Raw genomic sequence first — 26,841 nt, forward strand, 5'->3', positions numbered from 1 at the left:
CGTGATGTAAAAAAATAAATAAAAATAAATAAATAAAAATGATGTCGCTAAAATTATATCCGCTTGATCTTCTGGTTAGAGTCCAAGAGGAGTATCTGTGCTGCCTTAATGTGGTATAATAATATCGCGAGGTTTCTGTTCGCGCCGGGCGTCAATACTGTGGAAATGTGTCACGCTAAATAATATTACTAACGTGGTGATATTTCCTACTGTGGATAAAAAGTAGTAAAAACCTGACACGTGACAACGTGCAGTCGGTTTAAGGAAAGGAAAAAAGACAAAAAAAAATAAACAACAAAAAAAGATGGCCGTTCCTGCTGTTTATGAATTGGTAGTCTCGTGAGGTAACGAGATTTTGGGGAAATATGGAGTCGGTTTTTCAAATAAAAAACCTGTATCGGAGAGAGTGGGTCTTTTCTTTTTTGGGCTAATGTAAGATTTAGACATGTGTGTTGGAGTTTGAGACTAAGAATTGCGAGTTGAGAGAACCTAATTGCTGGGAATTCTTTCTGAGGACTTTGATCCCTAATGATACCAACAAATTTAACTGCATTATTTACAGTCACCTATTCCAATATTCTATTTTATCGTTAGTTTAATTATCTTTGTTAATAAATACACAGAGAGAGAGAGAGAGAGAGAGAGAGAGAGAGAGAGAGGGAGAAAGAGAGAGATTGAAATAAGAGTGATAGAAAGTGTGTAAAAGAAGGCAGTGAAATCGAACAGCATACAGTAAGAGAGAGAGAGAGAGAGAGAGAGAGAGAGAGAGAGAGAGAAAGAGAGAGAGATTGAAATAAGAGTGATAGAAAGTGTGTAAAAGAAGGCAGTGAAATCGAACAGCATACAGTAAGAGAGAGAGAGAGAGAGAGAGAGAGAGAGAGAGAGAGAAAGAGAGAGATTGAAATAAGAGTGATAGAAAGTGTGTAAAAGAAGGCAGTGAAATCGAACAGCATACAGTAAGAGAGAGAGAGAGAGAGAGAGAGAGAGAGAGAGAGAGAGAGAGAGAGAGAGAGAGAGAGAAAGAGAGAGATTGAAATAAGAGTGATAGAAAGTGTGTAAAAGAAGGCAGTGAAATCGAACAGCATACAGTAAAAGAGAGAGAGAGAGAGAGAGAGAGAGAGAGAGAGAGAGAGAGAGAGAGAGTGAGTAAGAAGACGAGACAGAAACTTAGTAAGAGTTACTTTTAACTATAATAATTAAAATGAGATTTTTCAAGCATTAAATTAATCCTAAAAACCAAGAAATTCGTGATACTTCGAAATTTGAAAACCATTTGGAAACATGTAAACTATTTAATAGAAAGTTGTTTCTGACCTTAAAATTATTTTTCACTTTCCTTCTAAAGGTCATTTCAGGAATTTGCCGGTTTGGAGGTGACTGGAGTAACAGATGAAGAGACTCGAGAAGTTATGTTGAAGCCTCGTTGTGGAATGAAAGATATCGAAATACACAGACCAGCAAATGGTAAGCCAATATTTTCAAAGCTGATCTTCAAATATATGAATTATTTATACCTTTGTGATTAGTGAACGTGACGTCTATGACTCTAATAGTATTTGAACACGACATGCCGATCTCACATACCGTTGAAAATTACGTCATTTCCACTTATTAAATCGTTCTTCTTTTTTTTTTAGTAAGAAAAAATTATTAAGTGTAATTTTGTAATCTTTTTGTTATGAACGAAAGAAGCAAACTCACCAAACCGGTGTCAATCTCTTTTCAATCGTAATCTCTAACTATGCGTGCTATTATTGTCAATTGAGTTCATACTTAACGGTTTTTATTTATTAACTAACTTTTTTCTTAGTGATACTTCCATGAATTTATTATAAGTTACCTCCCTTTTAAAGATTATTTCCACTTAAAACTTTAATCTATAAGCATGAGTTTTATTACTGTTGTTAGCGTTCGAAGTTGAAAGTGGGTGGGGAACTTGCCGGTCGTAAAATACTTATTTCAAAAGTAAAAATAAAAATGACTAGAGTGCCATCAGCTAGCATCGAAATCAAAATGTTTAGCGTCCCAGCCGCGTTCACTACAGTGTGAGCTATCGACAGATAGAAAAGAAAGATTAAAAATTAAACCACTCCATACTATGCATGAATCTGAGCATGCGCAGAAGTAATAGAAACACGTCGACAAGTTTAAATATTTTCACACGGGCACACACGTGTATATATTTATTATTTTGTTTATATAGATGAAAGAGAATTACCGCAAATGATGCGAGTTGTGTATTTATGAGTTATCATTTTAAATGAAGAATTTTTCGCATGGTTTGTGAATAAATATGCACACACTTGCGAAAAAGGTGTAATGTTTTCTTGTTATTGTGGAAGTTGGTTCCGTATGAAGTGTTTTGTGTTTTCGAAGATTTTTCTTAAAAGTTTGATTTTTTTTACTTCGATAGAATGATGAAAATTATTCACGTGGAAATATTATTTCCATAATTTTCAACACAATTATATATGCAGAAAAAAATATCACACCATACATGGGCAACCTTTGACATCTTTGTGAGCTAAATTAAGTCTTCGCAGTTTGGACAAGGGTCACTGCCATAATTATAGAATATGTATATGTACCTACACATCCATATATGATATATATTCAACTATTTATTTTTATTCCTTGATGAATGCCTGATTTTCAATATAAAATTCTTTATATTAAAAAGAAACTTAAAAGTCAATCATCTACTATATCAATACAGCAATCTCAATTTCATCTGTCTACGATAGGAAACTAACTGAACACTTGTACGACATCTTTCGTACTCATCACTTACAGCGTACTTAATTACGCATCCCCATACAAAAATGGATGTTCACACTCAATGTTGCCAAGACTAAGCTTTTTCCTTTAATAATTATAAGAAACCTTCTCAACCACTAATAGCCATACATTACCTGAAAGTAATTCGTTCAAACTCCTCGGCTTAACATTAACTGGGAACATGAGTTGGAACAGATATATAGAGGACATTAGCAAGGCTGCTGCAAAGAATGTGGGTGCTCTCTACCGTACTAGAAAAATACTGACACCTAAGAGTATCCTGTACCACTACAAGGCCAATATTCGGCCAATTATGGAGTATTGTTGCCATATTTGGGCTGGTCCATCTACTACTAGTCGTTTACTCTTAGACAGAGTTCAAAAGAGAGTCGCAAATCTAATAGGCCTCGCACTGTCAGCTAGATTTCAAACTCTGTCCCATCGATAAAATGTTAATACCTCTCCATGTTTTGCAAGTATTTAGTCGTAGGTGCTCCGATGAATTACAATCACTTGTACCCCCTTCTACTATAATTCTCCTGACAAACCTGCCAGAAATCCTTCTACTATAATAGTTTATTCTCTTGAACTACTAGATTTTGCAATTCCCTTCTGGTTTCCTGCTTCCTTGACTGTACTGACATGCAGAAGTTCAAGTGTAATGTAAACAGACATCTTGTAGCTCAGCTCCTTGCAATCATGTCCCAGATAGTAGCCCCTTACATCAAAGTGACACTGTGCCTTGGTTGGGGTGAAAATGCAATAAAATACATAAAGTAGCAAACAGTTTTACTCTGCATACATTAGGCTTTCGATAAGGTATGGCATAAGGGCCTACTTCACAAGATTTCCAGCTACAGTATGACTGGAAATGTTTTCTCGGTCATAAAATCATTTCTCTCCGATAGGCTCATAAGAGTAGTGGTTGATGGGCAGAAATCAGAGGCCATCAATATTAATGCTGGAGTCCCTCAGGGGTCCATCCTAGGCCCAACTATCTTCCTGATATGCATCAATGATCTCCCAAAGCACATACTTAAATCATTCGTTGACGTCTATGCTGATGACACGACTATCTATGGCAACACATCAAAGGCCGTAAATGACAAAATTCTCCCAGATTCTATCTCCTCTGATCTTGAGCGCGTGGTTCAGTGGGGAGGAGGTGGCTGGTTACTTTTGATGCATCTAAAACAAGCTCCTATCTTTATATCATCAACGCTCTGATCCCCATCTAGCATCAATTGATATGAGTTGCTCTCGTCTAGGGGAGGCTCCATGTTTTGATAAGCTTCTGGGCTTGACCTTTACCCCTGACCTGAAATGGAATACGTACATCAAGTCAGTTGCCAAGATCGCTGGAAAAATGGTAGGATCCTTCTACAGTTCCAGAAGATATCTCACCCCTGATGCAATTCTCTATCTGTATAAAAGCCAAGTACGTCCAAGGATGGAGTACTGCTGCCACATCTGGGCAGGAGCTGCTAAAAACAGCCTATCCTGCCTTGAGAAAATAGACTTCGTGGCCTAGTGGGTGATGTCCTTTTCTCTTCCCTGCAACCACTCTCCCACAGGAGAGACATTGCGAGCCTGTCTTTGTTTTATCGTTACTACCATGGCAGGTGCTTGTCTGAACACACATCTCTGGTCCCCCTCGCCAATCTTTTACGATAAACACCCGCCTAGCTGAAACCACTGTCAAAAATTTTCCCCACTTCTTATCTGTGCCAAAATCCAAACGTAGATTCAATGAACAAAGCTTCTTTCTTAGAAGTGCACGCCTGTGGAACTCTGTTCCGGTTGCCTGTTTCCCACCTGACTACAACCTGGATGTCTTCAAGTCCAATGTGAACAAATTCCCGATGAATCGCCTCCTTAAGTAAGACTCTTTATCAAATCTCCAACACTAACGTACTGTACACGCAATAACCCTTATCCCCGAGTGGCTTCCGGGCCTTGATAAGTGATGACTACCTTGTAAAAAACAAAAAAAAAACACAAACACCACCGTGTTACGATATTAACAGCTATACTTAATTATGCGTGACTATTATTTTTATTTGCATTCTCCAACTATTTATAACAAAAGATTAAGAACGTAAATAATAGAGTCTACAGTGCGCCATACTTGTATTCACAATTCCTGTGGAAAAATAACAATATTTCAGATAATCTTGTTGGAATTGTAAGATACTTTTCTAAAATTATATTCATTATTAAAGATTTCTGTATGTAACAATAAAAGCCTTGGGAGTTAAATTTGGTCCACAGGTCTTATGTTACACATGTATGTCTTATGCAATCTTGATGTGAAGCACATATACTTATTTTTAAAATATTGCCTACGTTTCTGCTTTTTTTTAAAATTTTAGATAGATGGAACATTTCAAAAATCACCTACAATATCATAAGTTACACAAAGGATCTAAGCGAAAGTGACACACGGTAATTATTTACACTTTTCTATCAGTTTTACTTTTCAAAAAAAATATCAAATGGATTTTAAAAAACATAACGAAAATGATACCCGTGTTTATCGTTTGATTAAAACCATGGTTTCCGTTGTAGGAGTGCTGTAACCGCTGCGCTGACTGTGTGGGAAGGTCCTTCAAAATTGACCTTTAAGAGAGTGGATTCCCGCGTTGCCAATATGGAAATTAGATTTGTCACCAAGAACCATCCACCCTGTGTCTATCCAATGGATGGACCTCGTATGTTGTTAATAGCTTTTTTTTATTTAAAATTTCATGTTTTCTTTAAAAACACACACACACATTTGTTTACAAAGCTTCTGAATTTTTTGAGATGAGGATTTATTATCCATATTATTTGGATTATCTGGACTACTGTTCTCATCTTCAGTGTTATTTTCACAATGTTTCGGTCGATGTAACCTCTGACCTTATTCAGCTTTATCTTGTCGAAATCGGAAATGTTACTTTTGATTTTGGGTCTCTGCACGGAATTACAAACTAAACCCTTTAATTAATCCACGGGGTTGGAATGCTCTTGTTCCGTCAGCCATGACTGAATTAAGATCCTAATTAGTTGTAATTGTATTAAGAGTGTCGCCTGTACAGAGGATTGAACCTTCAACCTCAACTGAATTTACCAAGTACTTTATCCGGGCGTTACTCAAAATGCAATTGTAAATTACTTAGGATTTCTGCTCAATCATGGCTGACAGAATAGGAGCATGCTACCCCCGTATATTTACTAAAGGGTTCCGTTTGAAATTACCTGAAGATTCTTTAGTTTGACAGAAAGATTCCTGAGTTCGACAAGATACACATGAAGAAGTTCAGATGTTACATCGACCGAAATGTTGAGAAATGACACCCAAGATAAGAACAGTTATTCGGAAAAACAAAAAACAAAATAAAACAAAAACAAATAAGACGAATTCCTCAATTTAATTAGTCATATTCAATTTAGTTTATAGTGCGTACACTATATATATATATATAGAAAATTTCTGGTCTAAACATTTGAAATTTTACATAAAGGGTATTCAGAGATAGGGCAGCTTTTTAATCGGTTTGGGTCGAAAATTTCAGCTATCAATATATAAATGTATGTATGTATGTATGTTTGCATGTCTGCCTAAAACTTTCGGCAGAGGCGACGGATTTTCACAAGATCAGTATCGTTTGAAGCTCGACCCTTCAGACGACAAATACCGAAAAATTGGCTAAAAACATTAATTTCTTCATTCTCAACTGGGCAATTTTCTACAGGGAGGGGTCGCTTTTTTCGCCGATATTTTCGAAAGTCATCTCCTCTTTTCGATTGTCTAGCCGGTTTGGTGGTGGTCGTAACAGCAAAGACGTAACGTTTTTCACATTCTTTTCCTCCTTCGCGGTACGGGTTCGAGCCTACCTTCCTACAACAACTTTTTTTTTTTTTTTGCTCAACACACACATCCAAGCACCCGGCCAACGCCGGGCACCCATGCTAGTATATATATATATATATATATATATATATATATATATATATATATATATATATATATATAATTGCAAAATATTATATGGAGCCTAGAAATGTAGGATATTTTTGGTTATATTTCGCCAACATTATAATTAGGATACATCTGGTTACAGTAAAATAAATGATTGTTATTAATAATAGTATTTATTGTTTATTATTATTATTATTATTATTATTATTATTATTATTATTATTAGCAATTTTTCGAAAAAAGTAATAATAATAACTCGGAAGGATGTATCGGAAAAGAAACAAAAGGGAATTGTCACTGTTGTTTTATGAAGTATGTATCCAAGAAAAATGCTGCCTACACACACACACACACACACACACACACACACACACACACACACACACACACACACACATATATATATATATATATACACACACGCGTATGTGTGTGTGTTTGTCGGCAAGAACGTGTGTGTGTAGTAACCCATTGATCTCGGTTTAGACAATGTGAGTTTGCAAATCCAATGACATAAAACAAGTAGTGAAACTCCAAATCCAAACATATTCTTTCTATTTATTATACGTTCTTATTTCTGTCCCCCCTTTTTGTCATTTTTCTTCTCCAGCAATGTGTTAAATTAAGTACGAGGTGCCTTAAATAAGTTTCCAGATTTTTTTGTACATGCATTTAAATTTGTCATGGACCCTTGCTATACATATTATGGGATGACTGAATAATTTTATGATTTCAGGCACAACTGAACAGTTACAGCAGGAATTGGAATACACCCTACTAAAACCTGCTAGCGAATTTAAAAAATACAATCGTAACGTAACGATACCTTAGAAGAAAGATATGCAATAAAACCTATGGAATGCTTCAGACGGCTTTTGGACCATCTTTCATGAATCGAGCATCAGTTTCTGAGTGGAATAAAAGATTTCAAAAAGGCAGAGAATATGTGAGGGACGATGAGAGGTGTGGGAGTAGTAAGGAAGTTGGCCAAATAAAAAATTTCATGGGTAAAGACCGTCGAGTGTCTATAGAGACAATAAGTTGATAATGTGATAATAGTGTGGGAACTGTACACACAATTATTCTCGAGGAACTGAAGACGCGAAATGTGCTCAGATAAGATCAGAAAGAAAGACATTGTTTTGACACCAGGGAGATGGTAAAGCTGATCAATTCAGATCCCGTAGTTGATGATGCTCTGGTGACCTGCGATGAAAGCTGGGTCCACTGCTATGAGACCAAGAAAAAAGTTCCCAGCGGAAGCATGCTGTCTCTCCAAGACCTAAGAAGGCTAGAGAGCAAATCCACCCAGGAATTTATAATGGTCCTTTTTGACAGCACAAACATGGTCTACATGCACTGTCTTCCCACTTGACGGATAGTCATTAAGGAATACTATGTTAAGTTTTTAAGGAATTCCGTAAGAGATTTCCTCGGAAGAGGCTAGCATTCTTCAAATCGTATCAGTGAAATTTCCACTAGGACAACGCACCAGTTCAAAACTCTATCTTATCCTCTCTATAGTCCAGACCTTGCTCCCTGTGACTGTTGGCTATTTCCTAAGCTCAAAGAACACCTTAGATGCTGTCGTTATTAGACAATTCATAAAAGATGAAAGAGGCCGTAACGAGGATCCATGAGGCTTTTTATAAGTTGTTGTAACGCTACAACAGGTGCATTGCAGCCGAGAGAGATCACTTCAGAATGGGACTAGAGTTTCATGTGAGTGCTATCAATAGAAGTGCCATTACAAAATGTCTGGAAACTTATTGAAGGCACCTCATATTGATGTTGCTGCGTATGTCGAGTGACAATTATAGCGTGTATGTGTTTCTGCATTTCAGGCGGCACTTTGGCGCATGCATTCTACCCTTCAGAATTCCTTTTTGGCGGGCACATGCACTTCGACGATGCAGAAAAATTTACATATAAAACAAGCAAAAGCAAAGGCAAGGGCGAAGGCAAAATGGTAAAACTTGATGCATTGGTTTTGCATGAAAGTGGACACGCGTTGGGGTTATCACATGACAAAACTGAAGGTTCAGTTATGACGCCTTGGTATAATGGACAAACAACGCTTGGAAAAAATGACATCAGGAGAATTAAAGATTTATACGCCTAAATAATAAGGAGAAAAGAAAACACTCCTCCAACACAACAAGGTTTGTTGACATTTATCGTTTTTTCTTAAAATCGTTATTCATTAAAATGCATGCAAAATCCGCAGATACTGGCATATATATATATATATATATATATATATATATTTATATATATATATATATATATATATATAAGTTTCAATTACATAAATATATATTTACATAATTTCAAATAAAATGATATATATGTATAATTTCAAATTACAATTATATATATTTATAATTCTAAATTTAAATTATATACTTGACGTATATAAATATACACATTTATATAATTTTAAATTATATATTTATATAATTTAACAATCAAATTATTTATATATATATATAAATATATATATATATATATATAAATATATATATTTATATATATATATACTAATATGACTTTAAATTCAAATAATATATATACTTTCAAATTAAATATTCATGTATATATTTATATAACTTAAAATTAAAATCATATATATATATTTGTATAATTGTAAATGACATACATAAATATATTTAATACTGAATTTAAATTATATATATATATATATTTATACAATTTCGTCTTCTAATTATATATATTTATATAATTTCGAACTTAAATTATGTATATATTTATATAAATTTCTATTCAATTTTATATATATATATAAGTATAAAATTTCTTATTCGAATTATATAAATGCAAATTATATTAATAAAAACTCACAAAGCACATTTTATATAAAATATAATAGACAGAATTTCAAAAAGATATTGTTTTAAATATATAAAATATATATTATATATATTGTTTAAAATACATAAAATATAATGTTTACAATATGCGTAATATATATGTAATATGTGTAATATGTGTATTATATTATGTAATATGTGTATTGTAATATATTGTAATATGTGTATTGTAATATTGCATTATGTGTAATATATTGTAATATATATGTAATATATATATATTGTAATATATATGTAATATATATGTAATATGTGTATTATATTGTAATATGCGTATTGTAATATTGTAATATGTGTAATATTTTGTAATATATATGTAATATATATGTAATATATATATATTGTAATATATATGTAATATGTGTATTATATTGTAATATGTGTATTGTAATATTGTAATATGTGTAATATATTGTAATATATATGTAATATATATGTAAGATGTGTAATATGTGTATTATATATGTGATATATATGCAATATATATTGTTTAAAATATATAAAATATATTGTTTAAAACATTATATAAATATATTATATATATTGTTTAAAATATATAAAATATATTGTTTACAAAAATTATATTAATAAAAACTCACAAAGCACATTTTATATATAATAAAATAGACAAAATCTCAAAGTAGTCTCTTACTCTTCCTTATACCTCCCCATGTTTTTTTTTTCTATCGATATCTTTCTCTCTGTCCATTTAAGGCTTTGTGTTATCCATATATTAATATGATAGCGTGTGTGTTCTTTTGTGTCATGCTTTCCGGCAAATTTCATTGGTTGAGATTTAAGAACACACACACTATCGTATATATATATATATATATATATATATATATATATATATATATATATATATATATATATATATATATATATATAAATGTTAGGAGGTAGAGAATTTATATACAATTTTAAATAAAATAGGCGGCGGTTTCTCAAGAGCTCTTTCGGCTATCAGGAAAAAATCGATAGCGTAAAAAAAATAATATAATGTCGAAAATAAAGTGTTCTAAAAGGGAACTATTGAATGTGCCAAAAGTACGGGGACACTAAAATAAGTTTATTAACTTAAAAAAAAAACGATTAAAATATTGGCACAACGAGGGGGGAAAAAGCAGGAAAAAATTTCTCTTTGGGGAACTTTAAATTTTTTCTCCTGCTTTTTTTTCCTCCCCTCGTTGTGCCAATATTTTAATCGTTTTTTAAACGTTAAAAAATTTATTTTAGTGTCCCCGTACTTTTGGCACAGTCAATAGTTCCTCTTTAGAACTCTTTATTTTCGACATAATATTATTTTTTTACGCTATCGATTTTTTCCTGATGAGATGATAGTCGAAAGAGTTCTTGAGAAACCGCCGCCTATTTTTTAAAATTGTATATATATATATATATATATATATATATATATATATATATATATATATATATATATATATATATATATATATAATGCTAAATGTGAGTTAATGGATTTGGTGAGTGTTTAATGAGATCCCATGCATAATCTCCTCCATCTTTTCGAGTAGAGGGGATGGAGGTCTGACGTGTTTTCTTTCTGTGATGACGTCATTATCTTCTGTTAAAAAAGATGCATATAATATATTTATGATGTACTACATTGACATAAGATGTCATATTCCAAAAATCACATGCACGTACTGCTGATTCCAAAAATCAGGTGTAATGGATCAGTGCACGCTAAGGGCTTATTTGTAACATTCCAAAAATCACGTAAATATATCAAGTAATTCTGAGTTCATATTTTCGTCATTAATGTTCTCATGGCAGTAATTGCAAAAAACTCTTCTAAAGGAGGGAGGGATTAAAGTCACTGGAACGCTGAGACTGATACTACACTCAGAAATTCATGATGAAGTAATAGTTGCCTCATCCCTAACCGTGTTAATGTTTTTATGTATTAATTTCGAAAAGCTGCTGCAACAGTTTATCATTTTAATATTACTTTATTTTAAGTATATTTTTAACAGTGGGGGCATATGAAATCAGTCCCGGGAATGGCTGAAACCGTTTACGCATTAAACATTATTTTATTTCAGGTATATTTTTAAGAGTGTGATGGGGGATATGGCTGAAACCGTTTAAGATTTAAACATTACTTTATTTCAAGTATATTTTTAACAGTGGGGTGGGGGATATAAAATCAGTCTCGGAAATTACTACAACCATTCACTTTATTTAATGTATATTTTTTACAGTGGGGATAAGAAGTCAGTCCCGGAAATGGCTGATACAGTTTACGAATTAAACATTACTATATTTCATGTATATTTTTCATAGTGGGGTGGGGGATATGAAGTAAGTCCCGGAAATTACTGAAACGATTTAAACATTACTTTATTTCATGTATATTTTAACCAGTGGGGTGGCGGACATCAAGTCCGTTCTAGATTGGATGAAACAAGTGCAAATACATACTAGCAGAATACCCAGCGTCGCCAGGGATTGAATAAGATAGGTGGAAAACATATAGTAGCAGAATAGCATGCATCGCCCGGGATAGGTGGAAGATATATACTTGCAGAATACGCGGCGCCATCCGAGATTGGATAAGATAGGTGGAACATATATACTATGAGAATAACCGGAATTGATTGATGTGTTTGTAATTAAATAATCAGCCTAGGAAATATATCGAACTTATTATTTTAGTAAGGTGGCAATAATGTGGGGATAAATTATGAAAAATGATTGTCGAAATTAGTAACATATCCAAGAATGATGAAAAATGATTAAATGTGAGTTAATTGATTGGTGTGTTTGCAATGAAATGATCAGCCCAGACAATATATCAAAGTTATTATTTTAGTAACTAGGAAATAATGTGGGTTTAAATTATGAAAAATGATTTTCGAAATTAGTAACATATCCAAGAATGATGAAAAATGATTAAATGTGAGTTAATGGATTGGTGTGTTTGTAATGGAATAATCAGCCCAGATAATATATCAAGGTTATTATTTTAGTAGGGGGGCGATACAGTTTTAACAAAAGGAGCGAGAATAATATGATAGTGTCTTCATTCATGCTTAAGCCCACAGAATGCCCAGCAGCAATATATTACATATGAAAGATGCCGCTGTGGAATTTCCACAGGGCCCTGCTAATATAATATTAATACTTGTAGTGATATTTCTTATTTGTTTATAATGGACTGTCCAATCTTCTGGTTTATAGTTAGTTTTATTGTTCTTTAAATTAACAGACAAAAAGAGAGAGAAGGAACGCGTTGGAGAGAAAAGGAGGAGAGAAGAAGAGAGACGGGAGAGAAAGAGAAAGACTGCATAAAATTAGAGCGAAAATCGAACAACACACAGCGAGGGAGGGTGGGATTAATGTAAAGCATTTTAGAAAATATGTCACTTGGTGAATTCATTACAAATTACGGCTTATTAGAGTAATCAGCTTTTATTTCTTTTCACTCTTAATAGCAATAACTATTTATCATGTTTTCTCAGTGTTTCAAATATATAACAGAAATTTTTTTTATAGAAACAAACGTCGATTATCCCAGCTGTAGTATAATAAGCCGTCAATCTATATGAAATGCGATGTTCCAGCCGCTATATGACTACGCTTATTATATATGTCCGCAGACTTGACATAATATAGAATTTAAATTCCTAGGCCCTAAGGGTAATGAATCTGACTGTATAGTCAGAGATGACTTTGCAACTTGGTTCGAATCTTGCGATCGACAGTAGTCATCATTTTCTATACTAAAAGGTTGCGTAAACATGAAATACTTGAACTCTTGTTCGAATTCAGATATTATTTTAGTTAATAATAAAAATTAATTCATCGAACAGAGAGTTTTACAACATTTTTATATTTTCTTACGAAAATAAAGAAATTTTTGTTAGTCAATTTTATGTCTATTTTTTTTGTCGCAATTTTTATAAAAATCATTTCATTATAAACTTACACACGTATTTAACTCTAAATGTCTCATTATCATTTGAGAAATATTTAACATAATTTTTTTCATATTTCAGATACAGAAAATTTTTATACGATTGGAATTGATCAGTGGAACATCGTTTATTGTACACCATTTGTTGAATGTCTTTTATAATGTCAGTAACTGATACCACTTTTTAAATAGTATCCCCCCTAACATTTTGGAAGAAAAAACGAGAACTTTAATAATTTCATTTATGTTTGTATGAAAAGAATTTGAAAGAATTAAAATATTAAAAAAAGAATTAAAAATTTTAAAAATTTCAAAATTAAATCATGTCACTTGCTTTTTAAACACCTTGTTTTATATTGATCTCATAAAATCTGAAATCATTTTATCTGCTTTGAAGTGGTGTTCAGACATGGTGATTGGCTGTAGAGATTGAACCTGACCAAAAGAATAAAACGACAATTTAAAATTTGAAACAATTTAAAATTTGAAACAATTTATTTTCTCAAAATCATATGAATTATGGGAAAATGATTTTCAAACATGGTTACAAGCTATAGTAACTTCAAACATTTTTAGACGCGTATCGATAATTAGTATCATCTGGAGGTTGGACTCATGGCACAACAGATAAAAGTGAGGGTCTTCCACAAGTTGGTTGTTTAATCCTTAATACAGGTAAGAAAAATTATGAAAATCATAATAATTAATACGTCTATTCGGAACAGGAACAAGTTACTGCAATTAATTAAATAAACGATTCCGTTCAGATTCATGACTTTGATAGAAATACAGTGTGGAACGACACATTTTTCGCCCTAAAGAGAACAAGGCAACAGATTTATTTTAAACTTTTATTGAAAAATCAATTCTGGTAGCTTGATTATGTAGAAGAGCTGAAATTTATTCAATGTAGCCGTCTTCAGCCTCAATCACTGCCTCAATACCGGTCCGGAACTGGGAGCATATCTTTTCCACAAACGCCAGCGGGAGTTCGGCGATTAGGCTGGCTTTGGTGTTGTGAGAGGTGATGTTGGTGGTGTTCTCGATGTATAACCAAACGAAAGAGTCCAGCGGGCTCAGGTCGGGGGAGGAGAGGAATCAGTAAAAGAAGGGTACAAAGTCGTGGCACTCCTTCTGAAGCCAACTCTCTTTTTGGATTTTTGGGCCGGCGCTGAGTCCTGCTGCCACACCCAAGGTCTGCCAGAGACCATCTGATTGCACCAGGGGATCACCACACTCTTCAGCACATCCAAGTATACTTTGTTGACTTTCAAGCCGACTTCGAGCTGTGAGGTGGCATGACGTGCCCTCACTTGAAACCAAGTATTGAACCATCTGGATTTGCGGTGCTGACAATGGTTCAGTTGTCATAACTTGGATCGGTAGAGGGCACGAGTTGTACAGTGGCGTATCTCCAATCTCGCTTATTGGACATTTTGTCACTTTCAGAAATGATAGAAGGCTCCTATCGCTCTTGGGATTTGTACACAACTAACCAACTAGTAGATTTTTTTTACACAGGCATCACCACATTATCAAGGTCAAGAGGCCACTCAAGGATAAGGGTTAAAGAGTGTACAGTAGAAATTGGAAAATATAGTAATCATTAGTAATGAGAATTCAGTAAATTTGTTAACTTATATGTAACGGCTCATCAAGAAATTATTTACATTAAACTTGAAGAAAACCATATTGTACTCAGCCGGAAAGCAGGAAAACGGAAAACAATTCCACAGGCGTGCAGTTCTAAGAAAGAAGCTTTATCCATGGAATCTACGTTTAGGTTTAGGTACAGATAAAGAGTGGGGGAAATTATTGATAGTGTTTTCAACTAGACGAGTGTTTCTTGTGAAAGTTTGGCGAGGGGGGGCCATAGACTGAAGCTCAGTCGAACACTTTCCATGAAAATAACGATACATCAGAGACAAGCTCGCAACATCTCTTCTGTGAGATAGAGGTTGTAGGGAAGAGAAAAGGACATCTCCTACGAGGCTACGAAGTCTATTTTGAACTCCATCAAGGCAGGGCAAGTTCTTTCTAGCAGCTCCTGCCCAGATGTGGCAACAGTATTCCATCCTTGGACGTACCTGGCTCTTATATGGATAGAGAATTACATCAGCAGTGAGATATCTACTGGATCGATAGAAAGATCCCACTATTTTTCCAGCGGCCCTAGCAACAGATTTGATGTACGTTCCATTTAAGATTAGGAGTAATTGTCAAGCCCAGAAGCTTGTCAAAACTTGAGGCCTCCTGAAGAGGAGAGCCATTCATTTTAATTGATGCCAGATGTGGATCAGAATGTTGATGATGTAGAGAGAGAAGCTTGGTTTTAGATGCATTAAAAGTAACCAGCCACTTCTTTCCCCATTGTACTACGTGCTCAAGATCAGAGGAGGGAGAATCAGAGAGAACTTGGTCGTTTACTGTCTTAGATGTGCTATCAGCAAAAATGTCTACAAATGGTGTAAGGATGTGATTTGGAAGATCATTAATGTAGACCAGGAAAAGAGTTGGGCCCAGGATGGAACCCTGAGGGGCACCAGCATTAATACTGTGAGCTTCTGATTTTTGCCCCTCAATTACTACTCTTATGAACCTATCAGAAAGAAATGATTTAATAATTGAGAAGACATTTCCAGCTATACCATAGCTAGAGATCTTGTGAAGTAAATCTTTATGCCATACCCTATCTAAGGCCTTAGATATGTCAAGAGCAATTGCTCTAGAAAGGTTGCCTCTGTCGAGAGATTTGCTAATCCTATGAGATTTAACTGTAAGCACATCTTCTGTAGATCTAGCAGAACGGAAACCATATTGAGTGTCAATAAGAATGTTATTTTTGTTGAGATGGTTGATTACTTCTGTATTTAACACAGATTCCAGCAATTTACTCATGACGCACAGGAGACTTATTGGCCTGTACTGAGAGGTGGATGAGCGATCACCTGAATTCTTAAATACAGGGCATACTGATGAGATTTTCCAGGGAGATGGGAAGCTATTCTTTTTAAGACAACGTTTAAACAGTTTTGTAAATATGGGCGCTAGTTCTGGTTGAAGTCTTTTGAGTACTATAATTGGAATACCGTCAGGGCCAGTTGCTTTACTGGAATCAAGGTTTTTTATTAGCTTGGCAACATCACGTACAGATATATGTATATCACATAGCGTGTTTTCTGATACAGGAGGAAATATTGGGGGGTGGCGACCTTGGTCGCAAATGGTAGAATTAGCTGCAAAGTTCTTTAAACATGGAACGCAGAGGTAGATCCGATATAAATGTACGGAAGCTATCCCAGTCAGCCTTAGTGTATCGATATACTGTACGATGGAGAAGTACGTCTGGAGACTTATTACATTTCATTTTTATCTTAATTGATACAACAAAGTGGCCGGAAGATCCAAGAGGAGACAGAACAGAAACTGAACATAGTTCAGGGCAATTTGTGAGAAAAAGGTCTAGTAGACTCGCATACTGGCCGTCATTGTCGGACACAGGGGTGGGTTCGTGAACAATCTGAGTGAGGTCATAAGCAATGGAGAAATCATGACAGAACCTCCCCTCATCATCGGTCTTGTTTGAGTGTGTCAACCATTCGACGTTGTGAACAATGAAGTCTCCACATATGGAGATAAGCAGATAGGACTTGGTCAATTTTCTCAGATATGCTTTTAAAGATAGTAATTCCGCTGTTGTGGGGGCGATAGAGAGTAAATATAAATGCATTAGTGTGAGCTAATGCAACCCGGAAGCACATATAGAGTAAGTGAAAAAACTATTAAGTATTATACTTAATAAAAGTCCAACAGACGTGTTTAAGGGAAAGTATGGTGATAGATTCCCCTCTAAATACGTAAAAATGACTACAATTACCTAATCTATGTTTGCAATAAACTTGGTAGATAAATAAACATTTATGGACGAGGAAAAGGCTAGCATTTAATAAAATAGAAATACATAAATTAAATACTGAAATAAAATGTAGTTATTAATATTTGAATGTAAAAATAAAAAATATAGAAGTCACTTATCTCGAAAAAATACTTCCGTCTCCAAAATGCAAACTTTAGAAAAAAAATTAAAGTTTTAATAACAACAGCGTTCAAAAGACTTTTTTTTTTTAAATTAACCGTTAAAAAAAAAGCGTGATCTTATTCTGGACTTTTGCTAGTCACCTTTTAAGAAACTTGCGATATAAAAGAAAAACGGGGGAGGGAGGTTCTTCCGAAAGTTAGTTGGTGACGTTATAAGTAATTGCGAGATAAAATGAAAGATGGTTTGCAAAACAACCCCCCTAAAAAAACAAAACAAAACAACAACAAAAAAAAAACTCGTTTTCATCAAACGGAAATGGAATGTCGTTTTTCTTGAGCGATAATTTTATCGTACCATCCTGTATCCCCAAGTTTCAAAAGATGTACCAAATAAAATCATTGAAAATTTTCTCCGCGATTCGCGATCCGTATTAACGTCTTCATTTTTTGATAATCAGAGAATCCCAAAGTCATCTTATTTCGACATGATCTGTTATCCGTGTTTACAAAAGAGTCGGAGTCTGATTCCACAACTAAATACCTTACATCATTCTCTTATTCGAAACATAGCGAAAAAAAAAGAAGTGCTTTGATATTCATGTTGAGAAATTAAAGTTTGAATTTCTAATGGGTTTTAGAATGAACCTAACTCCTTGTAGATTCGGTTTACAGTGGGATTCTTCAAGATTTAAACAGAGTAAAATACGTTTAGCAAACACTATTCGTCACTGAGGGTCATCGATTTCTTATGCCTATACATTGCTTGGTTCCACACCAGTATTCTCATCTTGGTTGTTATTTTCACAACGTTGTAACCATTGACCTGCTGCAGATAAATTGCCTCTGCGGCACCAGTGTTCAAGAATTCTGATTAAAGAACTGATTTACAAAAATATCGCCCGATCAGGATCGTTTGGCGATTTGGTAAAATCTTTGACTAATTAATTGATCTATTGACAGTCAATCACTTCGTAAACTCTAAACTTTTGTCTGACTAACAGCATGGATGTAGCCAAGCCTGTTCTACTGAGGACGGATATCCTATCGGTCATCTCTGAAAGTATTTCTACTTATATATAAAAGGCACATTGTGCGTGTGTGTATGTGTGAGTTCGTTTCCTACGAACTCCTAACAGCTGGGCCTATTTTATCTTTTGTTTTAATTTCACATAAATGTACTTGATCTGTCTGAGAGTATTCTTAGATAGGTTTCGTATCAGAATTTCGCCGATAAATATCGAAAATCGATAATCGAAAAAATCCGATTAAAGAAAGACATCTAATTTTGACCAAAGTTAACACTTTATACAACCTAAAATCATAATTGCATTCGAGAAGTTTTATCATCGCGCAATCAGAAATATCCAACATATAAAATCAACAGTAGGTTCTTTAATAAGACAAACGCGAGTTGGAAATAAATATTTCTATTTAGAGTAAAATAATACTTGACATTTGCATTTTAACCTTTAATTAAAGTCATCATATGAAAATAATTGTATAAAATCAACAGTAGGTTCTTTAATAAGACAAACGCGAGTTGGAAATAAATATTTCTATTTAGAGGAAAATAATACTTGAATTTGCGTTTTAACCTTTAATTAAAGTCATCATATGAAAATAATTGTATAAAATCAGCAGTAAGTTCTCTACAGTGTAGACTAGAATGTATTGTGAAAAAGGTCACTGATGGGAGGCATGTGAAGCTTCCTCTCGATCTCCAACTAGAGCAGGCAATCAATCGATTTGATTGAAAAGAAAATGGGCAATTTTATCGATTTCGCTGACGATAAAAGTATGGTGTAAAACACTCGTTGATACTCATTCAATCCTGAACAATATCGGGTCTCTCTAGCAGAGTCTACGATAAATCGGTCAGCTAGGGTGGTAGCTTTTTATATACCCAAAGTTTTTGACAATATTTTATCTTATTATGGATATAAATTGGCAAGGATGAACATTTAATAAAATCAGATCTTTCCTAGACAAAAAGATGATCCAGATCGTCAAGTCTGATGTAAACAAATACCTGTCGATGCATCCTATTTGAAAATCAAGTCCTCCTCCACTATTTCCAAGAAGTTATCAAGTTAGATTTTAAGGTGTCTCAGATCTCAATTATATCTGAAACATGATGAAATCAGCAATATAAGATTTTACAGCATGGATTCTACGTATACCCGATTCTATTTAATATTTTCCAACAATAAGAGTTTACATTCTAATCTTTTAGAAGTGGAAATCCACATTGAGCAGACAAAAACTGGCATCGTTTCTGCGCGAAACTGGCATTGGGTCTTCCAGTTTCTGTAGATGACTTTATGATTACAGAATACTCAAACATGACTCGAAAATAGGACTTCCAAGATGGTTATGGAATCTGCTCTTACATTATAGGCAGTTTTCCATGTGGTAGGGACACTTCCAAGTGTTGCGTAGCAGGTCGGGGGTTCATATTGGAGTCATGTATAACGAGGATACATATAACGGGGATTTATAATACACGAATAACGATGGTGATGATAATGGGGGGGCATTTATAACAGTTCTTTGTACATCATGACGACTGTGCTGATAAATATGGAGGAAGACATTTATATCAGCCTTAGATGATTCTTGGGGACTTCATATTAATACGGACTGGGAGATATGATGCAACAGTTCTTATAACACATATTAGAGGAGGGCGGTTCATTATTATGATGAAGGAGGCACATTCCTTGTAAGGGCGTTACACAAGAGTTCGTTACAAGATGATGATAAAAACACATTTACCTTTTTGGTTGTAAGGAATGACGACACGAGACAAACTGTTACAAACATAATTGGGTTCTTTATTCTTCAACCGGCCGATCGGTGATGTCAGGAACTCAAGTCTTTTCAACTACATGCTCTACTCTCTTCCCTTCGCTTCTAAGGGGCTCTTCTTTCGACCTCTTCTGATTATCTCCCTGACTCTCTCTCATCGACTTTCTAACTTCGAACCCACAGATTCAATATATCGAGAAATCTCCTTTGTTTATGACATAAGAAGTGTACTGTCGACCAACGTGACTATATAACGTTTTCTACACATCTCCGCCCAACACACTTTTGGCAAACAAAGAATCCTCAATTCTAATTCTCACCTATTTTTAAACAATATACTTTAACTCGCATTGTGCATTCATTTAACTGACATATTTAATATCCAGATTTCTAAAACAATGGATAATCGACTCTTTTTCCAACATTAATAATATTTAGCTATTCTAATAGAATTAATAATGGACTTTTATTTTCCATTATCTTTAAAACTTACATACAGGGTTCGATTCTAGCCTTTTCCTAATATTATTTTCACTTATCTAGTATGTCTTCTTACTTACATGAGAAGGGGACAGCCCTTTCATGTAACACAAGAAAGAACCTCATTTGCTCTATATGTTGGTATAATTTGGAGTCTTCAGAATACTGTTCTCATCTTGAGTGTTATTTTTCACAAAGTTTTGATCCATGTAAACTCCAACCTTTATTAGCTATATTCTTAGACCAGGAATCTTTCTGTCGAACTCCGGAATCTGCACGAAATTTCAGATAGACCCCTTTATTTAATCTGTCCGCAATGACTCTGTAGAGTAATGGATAAAGTACTTGGTTAAATTCAATTCTAACGTTACACTCTTCTGGAGATTGAAGGTTCAATCCCCAATGCGTTGGACACAAAAAATACAATTTCGAATTACTGACGACGTCTAATCAGTCGTCGCTTACAGAAAGAGAGCATGCTTCCTCCCCTGTCAATCAAATAAAGGCTTCCGTTTGAAATTCCGTGCAGATTTCTGATTTCGACAAGATACACCCTAAGAAAGTCGAAGGTTCCATCGACAGAAAGGTTGTGAAAATAACACTCCAGATAAGAACAGTAGTCTGAAGAATCCAAATAATACAATTAATCAATCCTCATCTCAAATATTCAGAAATGCTCCACATGTGTTTTGGTGTTTCACTTGCTTCAAACACCACTTCTCTCTTAATCTTCTTTCGTCTCCGTGTAACGTTAAATATGTGTTAACATGTCGATCCGTCGCAAGGAAACAAAGACAAGGAAAGAATTCGACATTCTTTTTTTCCAGGGACACAAAAGACATTTATTTACAGGTATTTCCAGAATAACATCCTGTCTCTTTTCAAAGATCTTCTCGTACTCCAATGTACTTAACAAGACTCTACCGTGTCGACACGTGATGCCCTATCTTTGTCCGACCATGTTCAGGACGCGTCTTTTCCAGTCGCTCTCGGCTCATGTGTGTAACACGTCTATCTATCTCCGTCTCTCAAATGCGATCATTGGTCTGCGTTCACGTTCTTCTCTTTATAATCTTTTTCTTTCATTCTTTCCTATTGTGACGTCACTTTGCACACGGCTCGGTCATTTTGATATACTGGCTGTTGCTGCTGCTGCTGCTACTTCCATACGTCCGTCCGCGCTCTGCTACATACTCATCAATTCAGTTATTGAACAACACAACAAGACCCTTACTCTTCATCCTTCTTAATTCTCTCAATAAGGATCATAACAAAGGGAAGCCTTCTGATGTCCCCTCCCACTGCCGAGTCTATCAAGATTCAATGTCTGATTGGGATGGCTTAAGATTCTTCGTATCTCTGTAATCCATGTTAAAAGAGAAAGTGTCCCGTATATTATCCGATATATCTGAGTGTTTTAACCTTTGGCATTGGTATTTTAGTCAATCTTAAATATTCTAATAGAGATCGAATTGTCAACCATGGTACACACCCTTATGTAGCATTGTCCAGAGAAATCATTATTTCAATTGATTTCAGAGAAATAGAGACTTCAAAAAATAAAGCCCCTTTTAAACTAAACAGAACAAACGTAAAAGGATTATTGATAACGATAAAGAGTACTGTGTCTAATCTGTTAAATCTAGAGTAAAGGATCACATGGATTTGGAGAATAACAAACAAAATTCTGAAGACCTTTATACCAACCATCATTTTTATATTATCTGAAGTATTCTAACATTTGATAAAACTAAATTTCTATTAAATAAAACTAAAAGTTTTGAAAAGAATTTCCAATCAAATTCCAGCTTTACGGTGGGAGAAAACTAACATCAGAATTTCTTATGACTTAATGGTGTCTAATATCTCAAAGCTGAAATAGTTTATGTCCGTTCAAATTTGGCTGAATTAAATTTATGTTCACTACAAATTAAGAACACATTCGATATATTATCTATTACGAATTTCAAAAAAACAGGAGCCTATAAAGTTCTTCGGCTAAGAACAAATTCTAGTATCTGTTCTGATGCTACAAGTAGTATTTGATCCTTGTTCAGTGAATGAGTAGTTTGCTAGACAAAGGAAATAAAAATGTTCCAATCCGTGCTATATTGTCTTCAACTTCAAACCAACCTTATTTCTAAGTCTTTCCTCGTTGAAATAAGAACAAATTACTTTAAGTGATAACATAATATCGAAACAAAATATAAGTGTTTTTTTTTCAGGATACAAAAAAAAAAAAACAACAACAAAAAGAAAAATAAGAATTACATCATACCAGACGAACCAGAAAAAAAGCTGCTAAATTCTGGTCGCATTTTGATGCAATGAAAGCTGAATATTACAGCTCGGGAATGATACTTTAATTTACATATATAAGTAAATTGATTCATTTATTGCACTGTACAACAGTCAAAATGTACAGGACAGTTTGTGGCTATTCTTATGTGCACAATTGAATGGACAATTCATTTCTGCCTTTCTTTTTGTTTATTTTTTTTAATCAAAAATATTTTTTGTAAGATTTCTGGTTTTCTTTTTATTGAATCAGGTACAGTTGTTGTTTTTTTTTTTTTAGCAAGATTGTCAATTTCGAAAATTTTTAATGATGTGGGTGATGAACATGACGAAAGATTCCATAAGGATATTTGGATATTTTAGCGATGGAGAGACGTTTTAAAAGAAAATATCTGCTGGGATATAAAAAAAGGAGTATGACACTCAACACAAAAGGGCTAAGAGTTGTTTAAACTGACTGTTCTGTGTTTATCTTTCATAATCAATAATAATAAAATATCATTGAAAACGATAGAAAATCTAGAGAAATAGATGTATAAGGATACTTTTCTTACACCAAAATATGGTTTATGTTATATTTTTACCCAAATTTTGTTGCACAATGTTATTTCCTTTAATAACATTACACCAGCTCAGACGTGGCAACCATACTCCATGCAGAGGAGACGTGTGGCTTTGTAAATATACACCCAGTGCCAGAATTATATGCAAATCGATATTTTTGTTCTAACTTCGATAGTTGTCAATGAAAATTCGTGAAACTTTGCACGTTATACGGCAACACTATCGCATGCGCAGATAGAAAATTTTAAGCTGATCTGCGCAAGAGCGAGCAAACGGCAGCCATTTTGGTGACTTGCAGTTTTTTTTTCAGCTTGCCAACTTTATATGCAGGATGGGATGTAAAGGTACTTTAAGTCAAGCTGGGAAGTTTAAAATTGTTCAAAGGCTTCATAATAAGATTTCTACCTTAGTAATTGCTCAAGAATTACACCGTGATCATCGTACAATCAAAACATATTGTACTAATCCTCAACTTTGCAACGGACGTTCTGACAAAGGGAAAATTCGTAAGAAATCATATCTGTCACGTCGAACAATGAGCAAGATCAAGAGAGAAGTTCACCGTAGCCCACTTGAAATTAGCAATCAAGTTTTTGAAAAAGCTGACGTTCCTGATGTGCACAAATCAACTGGTTGCCGTATACTGAAGACGATTGCAAAATTTGGAAAGCCAGAGGTCCGCCCTCAATTGAAGGATATCCACAAGGAAAAGAGGATGGGCAAGAGATCACATGAAGCTGGATTTTCAAACTGTTTTGTTCACCGATGAGTGTCGAGCGACCCTTGATGGACCCGATGGGTGGAGGGGAGGATGGTACCATAATGAGGGTCTACGTCCCCAAAGGATCAGGCATCAACAAGGAGATGGTGGTGTGATGTTCTGGGCTACAATCATTGGCAATGAGCTGGTAGGACTATTCAGAGTTGCAGATGGAGTGAAAATTTTCGCCAAAATCTACATTGACCTCATTAAGGAACACTTGGAACACTGGCACAAGAAGAAGAATTTGGCATTTCGGAAAAAGATGGTATTCATGCATGATAATGCACCGTCTCATTCTGCAAGGATAGCCACTGAATATTTGGAGAGTTTTTGCCAGAAATGGGAAAATAATGCGATGACCAGCCTGCTCTCCAGATTGAAATCCCATCGAAAATCTGTGGAGCATCTTGAAACAACAATATTTACTCCGGAGGAAGGCAGTACAACTCCAAGAATGACATCTGGAATGCTATTCTGATTGCTGCTAAAGACATTTCATCAGATGAAATCGAAAGTTTGACATCTTCAATGGACCAAAGGCTTTTTGCTTTTGTCAATAAAAATGGCAATTATATAAGATATTAATTGTACTATGAAACCATATTGAAGTTATTTGTTCTTTATTATTGTTGTTCTCAATTTACAAATTCCTAGAATAATCAATGTTTCGATGATCTTTTAGCACTTTACCATATTTTAGCATTGGTTTGCATATAAAGTTGGCACGCTGAAAAAAAATGCAAATCACCAAAATGGCTGCCAATAATTTATTACTGTGCAGATTAGCTTAAAATTTTAGATCTGCGCTTGTGTTAGTGTTGCTGTATAACGTGCTAAATTTCAAAAATTTATATTGAACACTATCGGAGTTAGAACAAAAATATCGATTTGCATATAATTCTGGCACGTGGTGTATGGGACATTTTTGACATATATATTGCAAAGTAAATCAGTTCTAAGAGCATAAATGATATTTTAATTACGTTCGGTGGTGATTGTTCAAGCGATGTTAATACTAAGCTATACACTAACATACAGACACCACCAAAAACATAACTTCCGCTTTGCCTAAGGTACTAAAGTGTATTTTGCTTTTAATTCCAGTTATTTAGTTTATTATAAAAGACAATCCATGAATAAAAAAGAAGCAAAGTAGAAAAACGTTACCGAATGGATCGATATTTTCTATTAAGAGTAAAAAGCACTAAATGGGAATTATTAAGACATAAAAGATTCTCGAGATAAACAGAGAAAGTATTTGGAGAAAGAAGGATGAAAGCACTCATGCGAAACTGACACTTTTAATCAGTTTGAAATCTGAATTTTCCTTTTAATGAGTTGAAAACATTTTTGATAAAAAGTATGATTAAATGAAAATGCGTCAGGTCGTTATCGATGTCTCTGTCTGTCTGTCGTTCTGTCTGTCTGTCTGTCTGTCTCTCTCTCTCTCTATATATATATATATCAGCTGTATATATTCCTAGTTACCAGGTATGAACTTTACGTCATATACGACATGTATGACGTCATATATGCCATTTTTGTGGACATAAATATATGACATCATATATGACGTCATCTGGTATGACGCCATATATGTCGTACATAGAAGAATACAGTTTAATAATAATAATAATAATAATAATAATAATAATAATAATAAGCGTTACAGGGAATGAAGAACACCGAAGCTGCATACATACAAGTTCTACACCCCCTCATGAATTCCCCCCCCCCATAGTTTCACCACCGCTCCTCCCAATAAAAAAGTAACACTAAAGAGCTGAGAAGGGTCAAGAAGGACTGAAAGACAGAGGAGAGAGCGTCAGCCAGACCTCGGTTGGACAAGCGCAAAGAGAACTGGGACTTTGGGGAGGCTTAATGCAACTCAAATTCCAGTATAAACGATGGCCACTGCCGGTGAGAAATCAATGGTAAGAGGCTGTTGCGATGATGCAAATTCATTTGCAAATGTTATCGAAGGAGGTGAAGAGAACTGGACGTCTGGGGAGATTTGTTGTTACTCAGCCTCCAGAAAACACCCTAGGTTTCCAATCAGATCGTTTGTTGACTTGTGTGAAAGCTCCATGTGAGCCAATAATAATAATAATAATAATAATAATAATAATAATAATAATAATAATAATAATACCCTGCTAAATATATACGCAGAACTCTAGATCACCATCAGAGCATATATGGTAATGCTAGCGATTCGTCAATAACGCATTTCAAATACGTTATTGTTGAACGCGAAACGCCAGTAGTTAGGATAAAACGGGCATGTTTTCCGCAGCAAGCATGGCGACTCTTT

General features: G+C 34.5%; 1 protein-coding gene across 2 annotated transcripts in view; it reads right to left on the reverse strand.

The window, feature by feature from the left end:
* LOC145278088 (interstitial collagenase-like) overlaps positions 1 to 26,841 on the reverse strand; it is a 295,194-nt gene that overhangs the window by 57,808 nt on the left and 210,545 nt on the right. The window contains exon 1 of one of the 2 annotated variants that reach the window (XM_080130354.1): positions 1,315 to 1,383. The exons of the other annotated variant lie outside the window; for it this stretch is intronic. Coding sequence (XP_079986480.1) covers positions 1,315 to 1,350 — 36 coding nt within the window. The 5' untranslated portion in view covers positions 1,351 to 1,383. Of the gene's footprint in view, positions 1 to 1,314; positions 1,384 to 26,841 lie in introns of those variants that run through there. 2 annotated transcript variants of the gene reach the window in all.

This window comes from Euprymna scolopes, chromosome 6, assembly GCF_053919585.1.
Source record: "Euprymna scolopes isolate OS-2025 chromosome 6, ASM5391958v1, whole genome shotgun sequence".
NCBI lineage: Eukaryota > Metazoa > Mollusca > Cephalopoda > Sepiida > Sepiolidae > Euprymna > Euprymna scolopes.